This window comes from Micromys minutus (genome assembly GCF_963924665.1).
Source record: "Micromys minutus genome assembly, chromosome: 28".
Classification (NCBI taxonomy): domain Eukaryota; kingdom Metazoa; phylum Chordata; class Mammalia; order Rodentia; family Muridae; genus Micromys; species Micromys minutus.
This window is the reverse complement of record NC_137963.1, coordinates 18,713,802-18,736,177: the sequence shown is the minus strand read 5'-3', so window position 1 is coordinate 18,736,177 and position 22,376 is coordinate 18,713,802. Positions and strand designations below refer to the sequence as shown.

General features: G+C 40.8%; 1 protein-coding gene across 1 annotated transcript in view; it reads right to left on the bottom strand.

Moving 5' to 3' along the window:
- Positions 1–22,376, bottom strand: part of SVEP1 (sushi, von Willebrand factor type A, EGF and pentraxin domain containing 1) — a gene marked incomplete at its 5' end in the record, with an annotated part of 166,163 nt that overhangs the window by 99,605 nt on the left and 44,182 nt on the right. Inside the window, 2 exons of the mRNA XM_080940297.1 lie at positions 2,223–2,402; positions 3,532–3,690. Of these exons, the coding sequence (XP_080796423.1) occupies positions 2,223–2,402; positions 3,532–3,690 (339 nt within the window). The remainder of the gene's footprint in view (positions 1–2,222; positions 2,403–3,531; positions 3,691–22,376) is intronic.

Here is a 22,376-nt window from a genome sequence, read left to right as displayed (position 1 = left end):
CTCCACTTTCCTCCTTTTAAAAATCACATTTTAAAATGTCATCTTCTTCCCTGTCCACGGTTTGTAGGGAGGGGTAGACATTTCACATGGAACCGGTGGCGGCCAGTAACTGGTGACTCCAAGGAAAATGTTTCGGATGTGGTCCATGCAACTGCTTCAGGAAGGAAGTGTGGCTTTCACCAGTTGATGGAAAATGACCTTCCTTTACCCTGACCCTTCAACAGTGGCTGGGAGTCTGCATATTGACATTCTAAGTCTTTTCTCTCAGAATCCTAGAAACATAGTCTTCAGATATTTTGTACAGCCACTAGACAGCCTCTGGCTAACGGAGCCTCTTAGAGGTAATGCTATTTGTTAGTAGGAAGTCAATGCTATTTTGTGTTTTTCTGGGGACATTCGGATATGTTGCTAAAATTATTTCCAGACATCGGTCTGGTTTTAATTTTTTTTCTGGCATCCACTAACTGATTTTAAAGCGGATCTAAAGGTTTGAGTTGTGCACATTTAGTTTCAAGATTTCACCTTGGGGTGATAGTCTTTGATCTTCTGTTACTGCTAGTCCTCAGCTCCGTTCACTCTCTGAATTCCCAATAAGAGAGGAATATTTCCACTCTCTGAATTCCTAATAAGAGGAATGTTTCTAGTGGCTATTTTTCTGTCACATCATTTTTTTTCCCCTCAGAATTTCTTTATATTAGAAATTATCCTCTGCTTTCAAGAGAATTTCTCAGGTTACACTTCTCAGTTTATTGATTTGACTTTCCACGGTGTTTTCATTGTGTGACTAGTCTTGATCCCACCCCCACCCCTGCACTGAGGAATCTCATTACCCCCAGACTTCCTTTCAAGTCTTTGGAATCCACTCTTACATTATCACTGCATTTGCCTTAGAGGCTCATTTGTTTACTCTTCCAAGTTTCCCTGCCAGCCATTTTGGTCAGCCCAATGACCATGGTTTCTCCTTGACGGTTTGCAGGATACACATCAGAGATCTGATTTGCAAAGTTTCCTGTTTACTACTGGGTTCAGTTTCAGTGGCCAATAAACACAGACAACGGGTGTCTGTGGAACTTTGAAACGCTCTTAAAACGGTGAATCAGTGAGCTTCCCCTATGCACAAAGAAGCACAGAGGTTCTCAGGAGTTGGCATCCTTTACCTAGAGATCTGGGCGAATTATAAAGTCTTGGAGAATTTAACTCCTCAGCAAAGACTGTCTGATCATGGACGGAGTATGGTTGCCAGATTCAGTAATTGACAACAAATCAATCCACGAAGATGTTCAAATAAATTTTTCAAAAAAAATCAATTATTAAACTTTCCATATACCCATGTCTCAAATCTAGTACACTATACAGAACAGCCGGGGCAGGGGGGAGCTGTTGGAGAGAGGTCATCAAGTTCTTGGCTTGCTGTTACCTTCCCTTGGAAAGCCTTCTCCTTCTGCCTTGTGAAGCCTTGGAGACCGGGCTGGGTAGTCATAAGTACTAGGAACTCAGATAACAGATAGAATCAAGTAGGAGTGGCCCGAGACACAGTTTTTTGGTGTGGAAGCCCTGGCTTCTACTGGTGTTCCCACTCTCTTTCTTGCTGGCTTGACTTGGCTCTTTAGGATCTCACCATAATAAATTCTCCACTTTCTACAGCTGGGGACATTTGAGTTGAAGTGCTTTCCATCTCAGGACTCTGGCCCGACTCAACCCCCGTCTCATGATAGGATTCTGACAATCCCAGAACTTGTCACCTGTCCTAATGTATTTGTTACCTGTACTGCAATTTGAGTGACCTGTTTATTTACCTCTCAACGTTCCTAATGCTTCGACCCTTTAATAATGTTCCTCATGTTGCGGTGACTCCAACCATAACTTTATTTTTGTTGCTTCTTCATAACTGCAATTTTGCTACTGTTATGAATTGTAATGTAAATTTCTGTTACCCAGGATATCTGAGATGGGACCCTCATGTTGCCATGACCCACAGGCTGAGAACTGGTTCCCTAGACACATCATAAAAGGAATATGGACGGCATAGTATGTCATCATATTGAGGAGTTGCTGAGGTCAGTGAAACTTGACAGTTCCCAACCTTCCTGCAATCTTCGCTTCTTAGGAGTACGGTCTCTGAGATCAGCAAATCAGCAAATGGCTGACCAGCCCATTAGGCTTTAAGTAGTGAATGTGAAACAAGGCTGCCAAGAAGCAACATAAACTAACCAGACTCATACCTCTGCAGACACTTTCTGTCCCAGACCACAAACCATTGGGTTGACACAGATGGATGCTGCTTCCCACGAGGTCAAATCCGGGGCGACATCGGACCCCGCAGGCGGCATTGAAGTGGTTTTTGCAAGTGTTTTGTATAAAAAAACCATTTGCAGGAGGCTTCAGTGCAGGACAGTGGACAACTAATGTTCACAGAGAGAAAAGCAAAAAGCAAGGTCAGATGTTTGTCTACAAAACTGCATTACTTCAGTTTACTTAGCAAAGCATGCTGTCTGTCTGTCTGTCTGTCTGTCTGTCTGCATACATATATATTTATATATTGTAATTCTCCACAGCTTTCCCATTTGATCCATCTCATTTCTAAGTGTGTTTGGGAGAACCCTTATGTCTGACTCCTGGTAGATATTTACTAACAATTAAAATGTAGTATAGTCTGAGCACTATTTTTTAAGCTTCAAAGAGCTTTGTTTTGATACTGGCATAGATAAATGTAGGATTTCCTAGGCTTTACCCCAGCTTTGGTGTTGGACCCCAAGACCCCCATGTGCTAAGCACAAACTCTACCACCGAGCGATAACCCCAGCCTTTAGTTCTTGACCTTCATAGATCTTCAACTATTTTCTCTCTCATTAAGGTACAATGAAATAATGAAAAAACACGCAGCCTGGAGTGGTGGCGCACACTCTGGGGACAGAGGCAGGCCGATGTTTGAGATTGAGGCTAGTAAGTTACTCAGAGTGAGTTCCAGGACAGCCAAGGCTATGCAGATAAAATGCATCTCAAAACCAAAACCAAACAAAAAAAAAAAAAAAAAAAAAAAAAAAAAACCCATCAAACAAACAAAAAAACCAGACAAAAATAAAGTAGAAAAACCAGTGTAATTGATAGACTATAAAACAGCTCCAACTGCGTCCTGCACACTATGTAAACACTTTCTACTTTCAGCATGATGGAAAATATTTATGGAAAGACTTTCAGCGAATCTGAGCACCACCAGGGCCAAGACGTGCTGCTCTGCTCTTCAAACTCCTTGCTGAAGCTGTAGCTTTTCTCACGTCAAAGTCCCAACTCAGGCTTTCTGCGATCACATTCCTCCCGTGGCCTCAGAGCCTGTCTCTGAACCACGACGCTTATGCGTCTAGTGCTCACAAATGCTATGTCATAGAAGCAAACAACCTCCCTGCCCCCATAGAGGTGTGACAAAGCCAGGGATGTTAAAGATCATCCCAATGAGCGGATACAGCTACTGTTTTGCACCACAGACATCAAGATCTGCTTTCTAGATCCTGTTTGCTAGTCACGGGCGCTTACCCTCACAGGTCTGGCCAGATCTCTGGTATCCCTCTCGGCACACACAGTCTTCAGGCGATGTGCTTCCTGGTGGAGAGGTATGATTTTCATCGGGACATGGGATGCACGTGCTGATTCCTCCTGGAGAAGCTTCAGGCTTATACGTCCCTGATGGACAAGCTGCGGGCAGACAATTGGCCAGAGAAGTCCAATTATGTGATAATGTTCATAGAAAGTTAGGAAAATGTTAAAAGTAATGGTGTGGGAGACATTAATTCTACATAGAAATAATCATATAATTCAAGCAAAAATGACCTTAAAAAAGAATTACTGTATGTATGTGTTTTGTTGGCATATATGTACGTATACCATGTGCATGCATTATCCACAGAGGCTAGAAGAGGATATCAGATCCCCTAAAACTAGAATTACAGAGAGTTGTCCATGTGGGTGCTGAGAATCAAACACAGGTCCCTTTGAAGAGTGGTCAGTGCTTTTCACCATAGACCCATCTCTCCAGCCCCCAAAGCAGCTAACCCTGACCAAAGGCTAACATTAGTTTGGGCAGAATGAAAAGGTCTCTTTGGGCCACAATTAATTTCTGTCATAAAATAAAACATGGCTGGGCTGATTTATGGGAAAACTTAACATGGCAGTGTACGTTATAGAACTCAAAGTAATCAATGACCTTCCATAGACTAAGCAAATCATAGCAAATCAGACATTTCAGTGTCTCCATTCTGTGGAGCCACTCCACCTCTGTCCCTAAATCCCTGTCTCCCCTCCATGCAGATATCCAGAAGACACTTCTCCACCATTTTTGTTGAGAAGCACTTGACAGGGGACAAGAAGACTATGAAGAGGAAAAACTTAACTGATGGGAGAAGGTCTTTTGAAGAAAAAGGAAGGAAAGATCCTGTTTCTCCCAGGCTCACAGCAAGTAAAGGTTAAAGGCAAAATCAAACTGATCCTGCTTCAATCGTCTCTTGCACTGACAGTTATCTGCCTTTGAATTTGGAGCTTCAGCCCAAAAGTAAGCTATTTAATAATTAAAGGGACTTGGGGACACTCAGCTAAACAATTAAATGAAGTCATAAGTTAGGTTTGATTACTGAGGAGAGAAGCCACAACTAACAGGTGTGTATTTTCATCCAATCATTAGAAGATTCATAATCTAACTCATTTGTCAGGGTCATGACCGTGGTTCTAAAATTCTTCATTGAGGTACAAAACCTATCAAATTCCCATGATGCCTGCTAGAAAATTCTAAGTCTAAATCCATGTAAAACTTAAAAAAAAAAAATAAGAGAGGCATTTAAAGATACAGATATTGCTACTGGTTTTTAAAAAATGGTTCCTAGGGGCACAGGGAAGGAAGGGGCTCTTACTTCAGAGCATGTTGTTAGTGAACAGGGGGGTGTTGTTGAGTCACACATTATATTAGACACTTCTTCATCCCACCACTGAGATCAGGACCCTCGGTCAAGTGCAAGGCTGGGTCTCCTTTAAACAGAAGTGCGAGTTTGCAGGGGAACATAATTAAGATAAAGACAGTCATATATAAGAACAAAGTACCAGTGCAAAATGAACTTTGCCAATGGGCATAATTAACCAGAACAATAGAGTTGTAGGATGGTGGAGCTAGGCAGGACCAGCGGAAGTCACCAGAACTAGGCAGGACCAGCGGAAGTCACCGGAACTAGGCAGGACAAGTGGAAGTTACCGTAAGCTGTCTCTGGAGACCGTGCTGTTTACCCAGAGCTTTAATGCAAACACGCACACTGGCAGCCAAGAGAAATTTATGAAAGTCACACCAGCATAAATGCCACACATCACACGTTAATGGGGAAAATAAGACAGAGACTTGTGGCAATCAAACAAATACTCCATTGCCTCAGTGCAAGAACAAACGGCAGGGGAGAAAGCACAGATCAAGGTAGGCAGCTACGTGAAAGGACATTATGTATCCAAATAAGTCATAGTTCATTGGCTAAGAAGGAAATCAAAATGAGAGAAGTAGTGTTTAATAAAATTCCCGAGCCTGAGAAGCTTAGGAAACGTGCAGTAACTCCCCAATATTTCACCACAATACTTGTGAAAACTGAAACAAATATCAAGTAAAGCTTCTTCTTCTCGAGCGTACAGATGATCAGAGGAAACATGAATTCTACATAATATAAAGAAAAATCGTTCAAGATATGAAATAGGCGGGTAAGTGGGAATAGGAGAACCATCCATTTCCTACGTAACAACATGACAAAAAATGGAGAGAAAAGGCAGCTCCAGTGTTATTACACGTCCCTGTAGAGCAAAGGGAAGGGAGAGAAGAGGAAGAATGGGGCGGGACTTGTAGTAACACAAGACAGAAGTGGCTAAGAGATACAGTGACAGAGAAGTAAGTTTTTCCTAAGGAAGAAATAAATGTTCATGGCTGACAATCCCAGAGCAAACAGTTTATTGCTCAGAATGAAGTGAAAACGAATGGCTGCCTTTGAATTGACAGAATTTCAATGTTAGCACCTCCTGCGGATAGGTACCTGAGATGAAGAGATAAATAAGGTGTTTTCCTCAGCCGACAAGTTTCTATAGGGTAACCTGAGGGAATTCACCCAAAGTCTCACAGAGCATGTTCTTTTGGGTGAGTTTTGATTGTCACTAAATCTCACTAAATGGTGTTCTAACTAAGTAACCAAAAACGTCCACTGGACACTATTTATTATTGTACAACATTGATGGAGATGTAGATGTTTACAGAGAAAGGCTTTCTTACGACACATCCTACTAGTTAGACAGCGGCTGTAGGAATATAACCCATGAGCTGAGGAGATGACTCAGTTGGTTTAGTGTTTCCCGTGTGAGCAAGACCAGATTTCACACCATCAAGCATCATGTTAAAACAAAACAAACCACAAACAATCAAACAAAAAGAAAATCATCCATAAACCCTGTGCCAGGGTCAATGGAGATAATCAGGTACCAGGCGACGGAGCTGGCTGGTCAGCCAGGCTGAATCAGTGAATTCCAAGTTCAAAGAGACCCTGTCTGTACAGGCTGGTTTTATGTCAACTTGACACAAGGTGGAGTTGTCACAGAGAAAGAAGTCCCAGTTGAGGAAATTCGTCCATGAGATCCAGCTGTAAGGCATTTTCTCAACTAGTGATCAAAAGGGGAGGGCCCAGCCCATTGTAGGTGGACCCATCCCTGGGCTGGTAGACCTGGGTTCTATAAGAAAGCAGGCTGAGAAAGCCAGGGGAGCAAGTCAGTAAGTGACATCCCTCCATGGCCTCTGCATCAGCTCCTGCTTCCTGACCTGCTTGAATTCCAGTCCTGACTTCCTCTGGTGATGAACAGTAATGTGGAAGTGTAAGCTGAATAAACCCTTTCCTCCCCAACTTGCTTCTTGGTCATGATGTTTGTGCAGGAATAGAAACCCTGACTGAGACACTGTCTATAAAACAAAAACAAAAACACAGTCCACGGTAAGCAACAAATGAAGACAGCAGACACCTCTGGCCTTCACTGGCACCACACACACACTCACACACACAGACTATGTCCCCCACACATATTCTCCCCACACACCATAAAGGAAAGAGTCAATATTTAGCAATAGTTTTTAACTGTCTTAAAACTATTCTACTATTTTCATATGTTGGTGTTTTATCTGCATGTATGTATGTGTACTATGTGAATGTCTGATGCTCTCAGGGTCAGAAGAGAACATTGGACATCATGTAATTGGAGTTACAGACAGCTGTGAGCTGACTTTTAGGTTCTGGGAGAACTCTGGAAGAGCAAAAAAAATGTTTCAGCACTTGGTAAATGATGTCCCTTCGTTTCTTTCCCTTTCCTGTCCTCGACTTAGATTCTGCCTTTGCATATGTTTTCCTTCCTCTAGGAGAACTTCCGGCATCCTTCAAGACTCTGGTTTATTCTTCAAACTTTCCCCAACCTCTTTTTGACAACTGTGCTGCCTTCTTTTCTGAGTCCCACAATACATCACCACCCTCACCCCACATCCGTGCTCTGGTTCCAGCGTGTGTAATAGTTCACTTGTCTCTGCCTTTCTCCAAGTAGGCAACACGCTCTGGTGAATTCACAGAGTATTCCAATTCATTGGATTCCACAGCTGTCTGTATCGCTGCCTGGAGTCTGTAGTCATCCAATCAGAGGAGGGCAAAGGGAAAACAGCACTTGCTGGAGGCAGAGGGCGGGGCTAAGTGGTGACCATACTAATGTTGAAAAGAGTAATAAAAGGATGAAAAGAGATGTTGGGCAGGGAAGTCAAGATGATCTCTGCTCTTCAACTCACGAGCTCCAGGTGTCGAAACATGATTTTTCTTTTCTTTATCTATCACATTAGGAAGTTACAGCTAATGATGTCTAAGGTCTTTCCAAAGGTAGCGTGTGAAAATTCCACAAATAGAATAGGAAAAAGCAAGCTTCAGAAGTATTCCCTGAGGGCAGTCAGGCTCTAGATGCAGATTTGGTGATTTATGTTGAAAAATAAGAGAACTTGAGAAGAAACTAACCCTACATTGTATTTGCCAAGCCCCCTTGAATAGTCGAGGGTTTACAACACTGGAGAATACTGTTTGGGATAAAAGTATCTGAAAGCACATTTGGAAACACATTGTGAAATTCACAGTGATGATGGGAAACAGACACCAGGAGAGGACAGTTTTGAGGCATTACACAATTCTAGGGGAGAGGTGTAATCAAGTTCCTGGATTTTCCAGGGTGAACCACATCCTCATCCCAAACTGAGCAGAGGTTGAAGAGATGAAATAAACCTGTGGCTTGAACAAGTTTCTCAAGGCTTGTTAGAGTTGGGGCGGGGGGGGGGGTTGTTTGTTTGGTGCTTTGTTTTTCTGTTTAAAATGAATAAACCAAATATTATTTCTTAACTTCTCTCTTTGTAGTTGTTAAAATAAACACTTTCCATTTTCAGAAACATGTGGGCGGCTATTAGCTACTATTCTTGGACGCAAGAGTCTTGAATTTTTCACATACAGACATCAGATCTTCCTTCAGCTGACAGTGACTATTAACCATTTTGGAATCTGTAAAAAGAGAGGCGTCTCTACGCTCTCTAATCCGTATGGCTCATTAAATATTAACATACACGATGCAGTGAGTATTATGTGTCTGTGAAACGCACAACTTACAGAGAACAGCATTCTATCAAACTCTTCCTTACACATGCTCTAAGATGAACTTTTAAAATCATAATGAAAATGAAAAGCCTTGGTTCTTGCACAACTCATCTTGAAGTGTTAGTGAATAATTTTAAGGAGTGTGGTTTCAGAGAGATTGTATGAGATGCATCTGGTGGTAACAGGGTGCCAGGGTACCGTTCCTATAGAGTGTAATGGCAGCCTGTGGAGTTGAACCATCCAAAAGTCTTCATTTCTGCCCTACTTAGATGGGACACCAAACATGTTATAACAACATCACACTTTGTTCCAACCTTATACATTTGATCTGAGTACATAATCTATTATAGGTAGTTGTGCTAGGATTTTGAGTATCAAACTTCTTTGCTATGAAAAAGAACTCTCAATGTTGAGCCAATACTTTCATAAAAAACAAGATGAAGATGTACATATAGGGGTTTTATTTCCATTAGGCATCTCTGGATCATTACGATTTTGTCGGTGAATTAGGCGACCCTGAAGTCTCACGCATCAGTGCTTGTGTGGAATGTATAAGCATTCTGCCACTCTCTCTGGAATTGGTCAGCTCATTTGGCTAGAGTACAGACTATTCAAACAAAATTGTGAATTTGACCCCTGTGGGGTGCCTTAATAGCAAATGGCACCTTAACCACAGGGTACCCAGCTTGTGATGGAAAGAGCCTGTTCAGACTTGCCAGGAGAGTGATGTATTACCTAAACTGTCAAAAAACCCCAAAACCTCAAGCCTGCAAAGGATGCCTTCGTGAAGAAATTGTCATGTATTAAGAATTTAAATGCACACAGGGGTTGAAGTGTATAACCTGCGTATGAAACATGAAGAAAATACCCTTTTTGTTGGAAACTACTCTCTTAATTGAGTTACAATGCTCAAGGTCTGAAAACAGGAGCTCACCTTTATTTTTATAATTAAGGTTTCGTGGGCATAATACACTTTTAGGCAAAGCTCCTTGGAGAGTTTTAGAGCTATCCTTGACTTTACTTTTCCTTTCTAGAAGAGCTTGGAACTCAGATTCACATAAAGAAGAGAAGGAAACCTATCATCCATTAGTTTCTTCTAACATTAGCCACTCAGCCTGATGCCAACCAATTTTGTGATTTTACATAATCCTTACATAAAGTATCATCCATTTTTCAGTCTCTGATATACAATAAAATTTTCTCCAGCAAAATATTGATGTTTTCTTCTTGTATGTGCACGAGTGGTTTTTTTTTTTTTTTTTTTTTTTTTTTTTTTTTTTTTTTGCATGTGTATCTGTGCACCATGTGTGTGCAGTGCCCGTGGAGCCCAGAAGAGAATGTGTCTCCTGTAACTGGGATTATGGATGTTTCTGCACCACCATGCGAGTGCTGAGTGCTTAGAATTAAGCCTAGGTCCCCCGCAGGAGCAAGTATTCTTAACTGCTGAGCCGTCCTTTCGGCATTTAAAAAAAAACCTATTACACTTAAAAACCTATTACAGTTAAAAACCTATTAAAAACCTATTACAGTTTAATTATTATATATCCCCATCAAGGTTACAGGCACATGGCTTTCTATACTCCCATTCACTGGGTATTTACAGTTTTTTATTAGTTGATATTTTGAGGCGGGAGTCTTATTATATAGCCTAGGGTGGCCTGCAAATAATTACACAGGGCCAGGCTAGGCTCAAACTCCAGAGACACATCAGCCTCTGTCTCTTAAATGTTTGGATTAAAGGGTGCACCACACTTAGCAATAGAGTTTTTAAAATTGTGTGTGAGTGTCTGTGTGTGTGTATGCGAGTGCACATGTGTGTGTGTGTGTGAACAACTTTGGGTATCACCTTGAAATTTTCCATCAATCTCATTTGAGATAGGATGCAGAGTCTTACATGGCCACGTGGAATAGACTGTGTGACATGACATCCTACCCTGAAACAGAACCAGTAGGGCACGGGTGTCCATGAGTGTTGACCATTGCTGGGTGTGAGGCTTGTTTGTATAAAAATATGTATATTTTACTTCATGTTGCTACATTTGGAAATATTCTCCTTGCCAAGGTTATTGGGGAATTTTCTCTCTGCCAAGGTTCATGACTCTAGGCTAATCAGAGATGCATGACTCCCAGGAGAAAAATGTGTGTCTAATGTCTCAGAAAAAATGGAGGAATGCTGTGACCTTCAGGATCACCCTTAAGGCTGTGGGAATGAATCCTGAAAACAAGAGTTCAAAAATATCTAATTTCTCAACTACGCAAAGTATTGGGATGCAAAATGAATTGTATAAGGAGCTTCACAAACCTAGAAGAACCAAGGTAGTTGCACCATGAGTCAGCTTGTCAGAAAGATACAAAGTCAGGCAGATTCCTGGCTTCACGGTCAGCTTGGGACAGAGGCAGGTTAGGCTCAGTGGTGGGAATACCAGGCATGGTGGGAGTAGCAATTTCAGGACAGAATTCCACCTAGCTAAACTTATTGTCTGTAATGAAAAGGCAGGCATATCTCTGAACTCATTTGCAATGTTTAAAAAAATGTACTCGATGTCTCATTTTTAAGAATCAAGGGGCTTGGGTCACAGAATGCTGATTCGTTGGGTGATTGAAAGGGAACCTGGAGTAAAGGACAGATGGGACCTCATGAAATTAATGTCTATGTACAAAGTAAACCAAACCAAGCAACCCAAAACTCGGCAGGGCACACGGATAACATCTGGAATAGAACATCTTTACCAGCTATGCTTCAGACACAATACTAACACCCAGAATTTACAAAGAGTGTAGAAACTAAACACTGAAGAAAGAAATAATACTATCCCAGTGGTTAAGAAAATAAACAGAAAACGTCAAAGGAAGGAACAGACATGTACCTATTTTTTAAATATTCTTTAAAGTACTCAACAAACCTAGTCACAAGGGCAATGCAAAATAAAACTCCTTAGAAATACTACCTCACCCTTTTCAGAATAGGTAGCATCAAAAAATCTAACCACAAGTGTTGGAAAGAATGCTGGTGTCACAGCAAATTAATATGCCGTTATGGAAATCAGTTTGGAAGCTCCATTTGATGGAACATGCACACTCTGTATCCTACTACAGAGATATTTACATATCTGTATGATTGCTGTTATATCTACTAGAGCAAAAAAAGTAATAGAACCACTGTAGATGCCTGTGAACAGATGAATGAACAGTAAAAACTCAGTATATGTTCGAAACAGAATAGTAAACATGGGCAAAGAATAGTAAAATTTGTAGGAGAATGGCCAGATTTAGAAAGTTTACTAAGTAGGTAAAAGAAACACCATGTAGTTTCTCTCATTCGCACATCAGAGCTGTAATGTATATGTGCAAACAGCTGTAAGGAGGGTATTGAGTTTAGAAAGAAGAGCAGGCAAGGGTGATGTCTGTGCTGAGGAAGAGCAGAACCCATGCAGGACACCAAAGAGACTATGCGTCTATTCTGCTTCTCTAGTTCATTTCGATCATGGTTCTTCTTTACAGTAGGTAAGAGAATATAAATGTTACCTCGCAGGGAAGTGTAAGACCTGACAGTCTCAGAGTGGCCATTCTAACTGCGTACAAGCTCTCTGAGATGTACAGAGTTTGGGATTGGGCAAGTGTTTAAGTGGCTTCCTCATATCAGCCGTGTGACATCTGTGCATTAATGAATGTGAACTTATTTTTAAAAAATAAATAAAAAGTTGAAAACAAAAGAGGACAAGGTCCGAAACTCAAAAAAGGGGATGTGGTCAAGGGCGTGGTTAGGGTGTGGTCGGGGTCGATGTCAGAATGATGTCAAAGGTGAAGGCCCAGTCAGAAGATCTAACCGTGGTATTCTACAAACAAGCAAACAAAACATTGAGAAGTGTTCTTCTTAGCCAAAGGATGGGGTAAGGGTAGTCCTGCGGCTAGGATCTTTTAGATAACAGTCCTCTATTCCTTCTACCAAATACTTAAACAAACAAATAAATGACACACACAGCCCTGTGTTCCAACCTTGTCACATTAGAAGCCAAGTTGGGGTTGTTATGCTTTATATGGGAGATATTACCCAGTGCCCAAAGCAAAGAAAGAATACTAAAAGCAGTAAGGGGGAAAGGTCATGTGACATATAATGGCAGACCAATCAGAATCACACCCAACTTCTCAACAGAGACTATGAAAGCTAGAAGATCCTGGACAGATATCATGCAGACCCTAAGAGAACACAAGTGCCAGCCCAAGCTGCTATACCCAGCAAAACTATCAATCATCATAGATGGAGAGACCAAGATATTCCAGGACAAAACTAAATTTACCCAGAAATCCAGCACTACAACGAATTATAGGTGGAAAACCCAATACAAGGAGGGAAACTACATTTTAGTAAAAGCAAGAAAATACATAAGCAAAAAAACCAAAAGAAGAAAGACACACAGGCACAATTCTACCTCTACAAGCAAAAATAGCAGGAAACAGCAACCATTATTCCTTAATATCTGTTAACATAAATGGACTCAGTTCCCCAATAAAAAGACATAGGCTATCAGACTGGATACATAAACAGAATCCAGCATTTTGCTGCATACAGGAACCTCATCTCAGAAACAAAGACAGATACTATCTCAGAGTAAAAGGTTGAAAAAAAAAACTTCCAAGCAAACGGTCCCAAGAAACAAGCAGGAGTAGCCATTCTAATATCAAATAAGTAGATTTTCAACCAAAAGTTATCAAAAAACATAAGGAAGGACACTTTTTACTCATTACAGGGAAAATTTGTCAGGAGGAACTCTCAATCTTTAACATATATGTTCCAAATACAAGAGCACCCATATTCATAAAAGAAACCCTACTAAAGCTCAAAAAATACATTACACTCCACACAATAATAGTGGGAGACCTCAACACCCCACTCTCATCAATGGACAGATCATGGAAATAGAAATTGAAAAAGGATGCAGTGAAACTAGCAGAGGTTATGAACCAATTGGAATTTATAGACCATCTACAGAACATTTCATACTAAAACAAAAGAATATACCTTCTTCTTAGCACCTCATGTCACCTTCTCCAAAATTGACCATATTAGCAGTCACAAAACAAGCCACAATAGATATAAGACGATTGAAATACTCCCATGCATCCTATCAGGTCACCATGGTCTAAGGCTGGTCTTTAATAACAACAAAGACAACAAAAAGCCCATATACACATGAAAATTAAACAATGCTCTATTAAATGATAGAATGGTCAAAGAAGAAATAAAGAAAGAAATTAAGGATTTTCTAGAATTTAATGAAAATAAAACACAACATACCCAAATCCATCGGATGCAATGAAAGCAGCACTGAGAGGAAAACTCATACCTCTGAGTGCTTTTAAAAAGAAACTGTAGAGAGCATACACTAGCAACTCGATAGCACAGTTGAACACTCTAGAACAAAAGGAAGCAGATACACCCAAGTGGAGTAGACGGCAAGAAATAATCAAACCCAGATCAGAAATTGACTAAATAGAAACAAAAAGAACCATTCAAAGAATCAACAAAACCAAGAGCTGGTTCTTTGAGAAAATTAACAAGATTGATTAACCCTTAGCCAGACTAACTAGAGGGCAAAGAGAGAGTATCCAAATTAACAAAATCAGAGAGGAAAGTGGAGACATAACAACTGAAAATGAGGAAATTCAAGAAATCATCAGATCCTATTACAAAAGCCTATACTCAACAAAGCTGGAAAATCTGGAGAAAATGAATGAATTCCTAGACAGATACCAGATACTAAAGTTAAACGAGGACCAGGTAAACCATCTAAATAATCCCATAACACCCAAAGAAATAGAAGCAGTCACCAAAAGCCTCCCAACCAAATAAAGCCCAGGTCCAGATGGGTTCAGTGCAGAATTCTATCATAAATTTATTGACGACCTAATACCAATACTCTCCAAACTATTCTACAAAATAGAGTCAGACGGAACACTACCCTTAACTCATTTTTAAAAGCCACAATAATCCTTGTTCCCAAACCACACAAAGACCCTAAAAGGAAAGAGAACTTCAGACCAATCTCACTTATGAACATTGATGCAAAAATACTCAACAAAATCCTTGCAAACCGAATTCAAGAACACATCAAAACAACCATTCACCATGATCAAGTAGGCTTCATCCCTGGGATGCAGGGATGGTTCAATATACGGAAATCCATCAACATAATCCACCATATAAACAAACTCAAAGAAAAATACCACATGGTCATCTCACTAGATGCTGAGAAAGCATTTGACAAAATTCAGCACCTCTTCATGTTAAAAGTCTAGGAAGGAACAGGAATTCAAGGCCCATATTTAAACATAATAAAAGCAATACACAGCAAACCAATAGACAATATCAATCTTAACAGCGAGAAACTTGAATCAATTCCACTAAAATCAGGGACTAGACAAGGCTGCCCACTCTCCCCCTACCTATTCAACATAGTACTAGAAGTCCTGGCTGGAGCAATTAGACAGCAATAGGAAATCAAAGGGATACAAATTGGAAAGGAAGAAGTAAAAACATCACTGTTTGCAGATGACATGATAGTGTACGTAAGTGACCCCAAAAATTCCACCAGAGAACTTCAGCAGCTGATAAACAAGTTCAGCAAAGTGGCTGGATATAAAATTAACTCAAACAAATCAGTAGCCTTCCTCTACTCAAAGGACAAAAATGAAAGAAATTAGGGAAAAGATACCCTTCACAATAGTCACAAACAATATGAAATACCTTGGGGTCACTCTAAGTAAGCAAGTGAAAGACCTGTATGACAAGAACTTCAAATCTCTGAAGAAGGAAATCAAGGAAGATCTCAGAAAATGGAAAGATCTCCCATGCTCATAAATTGGAAGGATCAACATTGTAAAAATGCCATCTTACCAAAAGCAATCTACAGATTCAATGCAATCCCCCATCCAAATTCCAACCTAATTCTTCATAAAGTTGAAAAGAGCAATGTGCAATTTCATCTGGAATAACAAAAGACCTAGAATAGCGAAATCCATCCTCAACAACAAGAAAACATCTGCGGGAATCACTATCCCTGACCTTAAGCTATATTACAAAGCAATTGTGTTAAAGACTGCATGGTACTGGTACAGAGATAGGTACTCGGATCAATGGAATAGAATAGAAGATCCAGAAATGAGCCCTCACATATATGGCCACTTGATTTTTGACAAAGGAGCTGTAAACATTCAATGGAAAAAAGACAGCCTCTTCAACAAATGGTGTTGGTCCAACTGGCACTCAGCATGCAGAAGAATGAAAATAGAATCTTTCTCATCTCCTTGTACATTTATTTCTGTTTTTTAAAATAAAGTTGTTCAGTTAAAAAAAAAGAAAGAAAAAAGAAATTCCATCCTAAAGAAGACATTCTATTTGCGAATATCCTGATTCGTTTTGTAGGAGACTCTAAGGTCAAAACCAGAATCCCTCCTGGAACTGCAGTTGGCTTAAATAAAGGTCGCACACAAGGAAATCAAGCAAAACTTCATTGTGTTTTCATAGGTGACGTTAAAAATGCACTAATAATTACTTACTGACATTCAAAACAAAGCACAGAGGGGTCAATCATCCAAGGAAAACTTACGTGTGAAATGGTGAAGTGCTGAAAAAATAATTTAAGCAAACTTTGTGTTTATAAACATGAAGGTGCAACATAACAGAAGTACATAACAGAGTGATGGGCAGATACAGTGCAGCGCCGATGGAAATTAGAGCAGGGTTCTTTGCTCATGAGGATAATATTCTAAGTTTTATATAAAAAGACGAAGAGGCTAGACTAGCTGCAAGGGTTTTGACAAACAGAAGGAGTACAGCCAGTTTCAAGAATTGCCACCCAGCTATAGGGACCGGTACAGTGTCTGGGATGGAACAGAAAGTATCCAGTATCCAAGAACTGGACACTAGGGTATCCAACAAATACAAAATGAGTTCAGGGAGGGAAGCATCCCCTTCCCAGGATAGTTCTAAGGAACTGGATATACCCAGGTGAACTAATCAATCAGCCATAAACCTCACACAGGATAAAATGTGGCGTGTGTGTCAGTAGAAGTACAGTCTATGGAAGGCAAAAGCATGAAGCACGGGTGGAGACGTTGCTGAGTGGACTCCTCCGTGTTCACCGGCATTTACGATGGTGGCAGAACAGAGTCCCACACACAAGAGAGTGACGCTAGGTGTATCTCGAACCTTACACAAAACCAACTTAAAACAAATCAGGCATAGTCATGTGAGACACGAGACTCTGAAACAGCCAGGGAAACTCTTTAAGAGACTATTTTAAACATGGGCTTCATAAGAAGGACTGGGGCAGCAGAAACATTTCCCAGGGTTGACAAATGCAGAGTTTCAAAGCTTCTTCGTGGCGAGGGAGAAATCAATAGCATGTACAGAGAGACAAATCACTGAAATCATTGAAGCCGATTCACTGACCGATATAGAGAGGCCAGGGAATGAACATCTAGCAAACCCCCTTCCCGGGCAAAATTAAACACCCCAAATACCATCCAATCGACCAAAGGACTAATTAGTTGATTGGAAAGAAGCCTACAAATGGACCATAAATAATTGAAAAATCGTTCAACATCCTTAGCAACCAGAGAGATACTAATTAAACCCACAGAGATCCCACAGAACAGCTATCATTAAGTCAACGAATGCTGGCCAGGGTATGGGGAGAAAAGAACTCTTACACACCACTGGTGGGGATTTAAACTAGTCTCATCAATAGGGAGGGTTCTCAAAAAGCTAAAGATAGAGCCATGACCCAGTTGTGCCATTACTGACTATTGCACCCAGAGAATGCCATGTCAGCAAAGCACAGAGATATATGTAGGACCATACTGGTCATTACTCTATTCCCAATAGCCAAGGTATAATCAGGGAGAGAAAGAAAAGTTGATAAATATATCTAAGGGGTTCCTAGTTTGTTATAAAGAAGATTGAGATTATGACATTCACAGGAAAATGAATGGAAGTGGAGATGATTGTGGAGACTGAAATAAGTCAGACCCAGGAAAAGTAGAGTTAAATGTAATATATATCCGTGTGCGTGTGTGTGTGTGTGTGTGTGTGTGTGTGTGTATGAGTGTGAATGTGTGTGTGAGTGTGTGTGTATGAGTGTGAATGTGTGTGTGAGTATGTGTGTGAGTATGTGTGTGAATGTGTGTGTGTATGAGTGTGAATGTGTGTGTAAGAGTATGTGTGTGTGTGTATGAGTGTGAATGTGTGTGTATGTGTGTGAGTGTGTGTGTGTGTATGAGTGTGAATGTGTGTGTGTATGTGTGTGAGTGTGTGTGTGAATGTGTGTGTGTGTGTGTGTGTGTGTGTGTGTGTGTGAAAGAGAGACAGACAGAGAGAATAAATCTAAAGGATGGGAAACGAGTGGGTAAAGGAGCATATGACAGGAAGGCAGAGGAGTGTTTAAGACAAGAGGAGGAGCAGGGGGCAGAGCAAGCAGCCTGAGTGCAGGCCATGGGAGCACAGCTGGGGGCGGGTCATGTATAATGACATAAAGACATGCAAATGCAACAACACCATCACTCGGCACATCTCCCAAAATTTGATTAATAAACAATAAAAATAAGACGATTATACCTGGAGACAATGGATAGAATGAGAAATAAGTGCCACAGAATGAGGGACGCTATTTGTAAATTACAGATCTGGTACGGACCTAGCATGGGTAAAATAAGTCAAAGGAACCAATTAGAATAAGGGCAAACAACAGGCAGCAACAGTTCTCAGAAGAAGGCGTCCAGGGAATGCCCAGGTTCACTGGAGACACTTGAATACAAATTAGATGACACAACACTCTTATCAGAATGACTTGAATTAATATCAAGAAATGCCAAAGACATACAGAGAAGTCGGATCACAAGTCCCTCTTTCTCCCTCTCTTCCCCTCCACCCTCCTTCTTCCTCTCTTGTTTTCTCTCCCCAAAGACCCACTTGGATATAGCCCAGGCTAGCCTCAAACACATAAGCTTTCTGTGTTAGTCTTCTGAATGCTAGAAATATAGGCAAATATATTGTGCAGAGCCTACTTTATGTTTCTGGTGGGAATGCAACACAGTGTGTTAGTTTTTATCTGTTTGTTAGCTTGCTTGTTGAGCTAAGCTCATAGCTAATATGTTCCCATAACAACTGGACCTTAAGCCCATAATTACCTATATTTACAAAATGTGTGCACAGATGTTTACAGCAGCCTTGGCCATGACACATACCATGGCCACCCTCCCTCACCGCCCTTTTTTTCTTTCCAACCCTTCACTCCATCCTTATTAGTATCAATTGTGAGCTTGTTACACTCCACAGCCACCCGAGAGGAAGGCCTGTGGCATGCTTGTTGGGGGCTGTTTTGATTATTGACTGATGCAGGAGGCGTCCGGCCAGTGCGTGTTATATCATCCTTAGGCAGGAAGTCTTGGGCTGTGTGGGAAAGCTAGCTTACCTGTGCCAGAGACCAGACTAGACAACAAGCCAGGAAGCAGCATTTCCTCAAGCTTCCTGCCTTGAGTTCCTGCCCCGTCTTCCATTAAATGCTGGAGTGGGGCCTGGAAATGTAAGCCAAACAAACCCGTAGCCTGGTCAGGGTGCTTTATGATAGCAACAAAGATGAAACTAAAGCATCCTGAAACCGAACAGCATCCAGATGTTCTTCAAGAGACAGGTACTTAAACTGTGGTATTTTTCTGGTACTATTATCCACCCCCACAAAGATATAAACTATTAAGCATATAAAAACCAGGGACATCCTGTAGAGAATATTCTGAATGAACAGCAGCAGTTTCAAAATGCTACATGATTCCGTTTATAGAACATTCTTGAAATAACATTATATAAGGTAATGGGCCCACAGGGGTGCTAGGAGTTGGGGGAAGTTGTTAGTGCTTCAGGTGATCATTGTGGCAGCCAAAATGGTGGGATCAATGTCACTACCTGACAAAAAACAGTGACCTCTATGGGCTCTTGTGCTTGAATACTTAGTTGCCAATCGATAAAAGTGTTTGGGGAGAATAGATCTCGTTGGAGGAGGTGTGCGGCAAGCTTTGAGATTGAAGAAGACTGGACATCCCCAGTTATCCCTCGTTCCGTTTTATAGACGTCTCCAGATATGGACCAGAATTTGAAAAAACAAACAAGCAAGCAAGCAAACAAACAAACAACTAAACATGGGAGTCTTCTGAATAGAAATAGCAGGTTTAATATTCACACCCACATCAGCCCAGTCCACAACTGCTTGGGAGGGGTATGGAAAGTTCTTTCGGATTCTTCTTGGGAGGTGTACATACATTTCTTATTACTACTAATGGAGTCTCACCATGTCAAACCTTACCATTCATTTCTGAGATTATGTAGCAGAGGATGGCCTTGTGGGACATCAGTGAGGGGGAGAGGCCCCAGTGGAAGGGAATGCCAGGGCGGGCAGAGAGGAGGGTAGGTGGGTAGTTAGGTGGGGGAGAACTCTCATAGAAGTGGGAAGAGGAAGGATGGGATGGGAGGTTTCTGGAGGATGGGGGATAACATTTAAAATGTAAATAAATGAAGTAGTTAATAAAAAACAAGTATTGAATGAAAAAAAGAAAATTATTGATTTCAAAGTATTTCTCTGACTGCCTTAGAAACCTATTCTGCTACCGTGAAGCTTTTCCAGAAGGTTCCTTTGGATATTCCAGGGGGAAAAGCAAAACATGCAAATAAGATGGTTCTTTCTATTTTAAGCCTAAAATATGATAAAAGAATATTATTCTATAAAATTTTATCCCTTTGCCATAAATATTTTACATAAAGCACACATTTTTTTTCTCAAAATTTCTTCTACATTCACAATATATTTTCATGTAGCTTCCTCGTATTTTGACAAGATTTATAAATCTCATCTGAACAAGAAACTCCCAATTTCCTGCTGCGTACAGTAGCCATTCCTAGCTTTGTGCATTTGTTAACTACTTTCTTAAAAGATAGAAATGTTTGATGTTCTGGAATTCTATACTTTATGCTGACCGCTGTATAGATTAAGACATTTTTACAGATCTTCAAATTATGCAAATAATGCACAGAGAGAGAGAGAGAGAGAGAGAGAGAGAGAGAGAGAGAGAGAGGGAGAGAGAGAGGAGTGTTAGTAACAAATTTGGAAGCAATCTCCGTATCCAGATAACTTGAAAGAGATAAATGTGTGATTAGCCATTTCCTATTGCAGCACTCAGCCTTCCAGATGGTTCTCTTTGAGTCCGAGCCAGGGCTGCTCAGGGTCAGTAGATTTGTTCACCTCCAATTCTCCGTGCAAGGAATGGAAATTTCCCAGGAAACTGGGAACCAGGCAGAGTTCCCATATGCTGTGCTCTAGCATCTAAACATGCAACTCATTTTATTATTTACTCATTCATTCATTCACTAACACTCTGATGTCAACTCCAAGTTTCTGTGCCACAGAACATGGCAATAATGATGAGTTAACAATAGTATAACCACACCCCAATAGTATAACCACACCCCAATAGTATAACCACACCCCAATAGTATAACCACACTCCAATAGTATAACCACACCCCAATAGTATAACCACACCCCAATAGTATAATCACACCCCAATAGTATAATCACACCCCAATAGTATAACCATACCCCAATAGCATAACCACACCCCAATAGTATAACCATACCCCAATAGTATAACCACACCCGAATAGTATAACCACACCCCAATAGTATAACCACACCCCAATAGTATAACCACACCCCAATAGTATAACCACACCCCAATAGTATAACCATACCACAAAGCAACTTACACAATATAGAAGAAGGAAGACATGCCTACTAATGCTTCCCCATTAGGTAAACAGGGAGAAGGTGTTTAACAGGACTCAAACATCTAGACCTGTGTCAGCGATGGGCTTTGGGAGAGAGAATTCAAATTATGTTGGAGAAGTTTTTGCTGTGAGCAGTGAAGTACTGGTGAATGCCTGAATAGACACCTAAGATTAGACAATGAGATTAAATTAGACATAGAAGATTCTAGGCACAGAGCACCAAAAGGCGTGAGCAAGAACCTCACAATCATACGCACAGTTACAAGTTTGAGAAAGCTGCACTGCAAATGGCTCTGGTGTGACTCAAGCAGGAATTTAAGCTTCCCATAACCACATGTCTGGGGTATGTCTTCTTAAACTCTTTGGAAGTGGACATAGCAGTGTTTGCAAATTTCACTTAACTGCATACATTTAATTTGTCAGCATTGTAGGGGTTTTCCTCTCTCTCTGTGCTACTGGTACTGGGAGTTGGGTTTATGTTGTGTGACACTATTCCTGGGAAGATGTAAAGAATTCCAGCTCATCCCAGATGGAGAACTAACAACAGATCAAAGTAAGGACACCACCAGAGTCCAACTTGAGTGTTATTGGGGTTATAGTAGCAGTTACAGGAGCAGAAAAGAAACAAAGGACGGCTGCACCACCAAAATAAACTCACTCCAGCGTGGGTGGTTACTAGCAAAAGATGTGACCCTGAAGATCACTGCATGAACTTAAGGCAGTTCAAAAGGATGGAAAGTTTCCTTTCCAGGTAGCTCAGTTGGTCTAAGCCTCTTTTAGAAGCTCAACCAGCCTGAGCCTCTTCTAGGCAACTCAGATGGTCCTGCTTTTAGTGTCTTGGCTAGTCTGAGAGACATCTTTACTGCCTAAGCCAA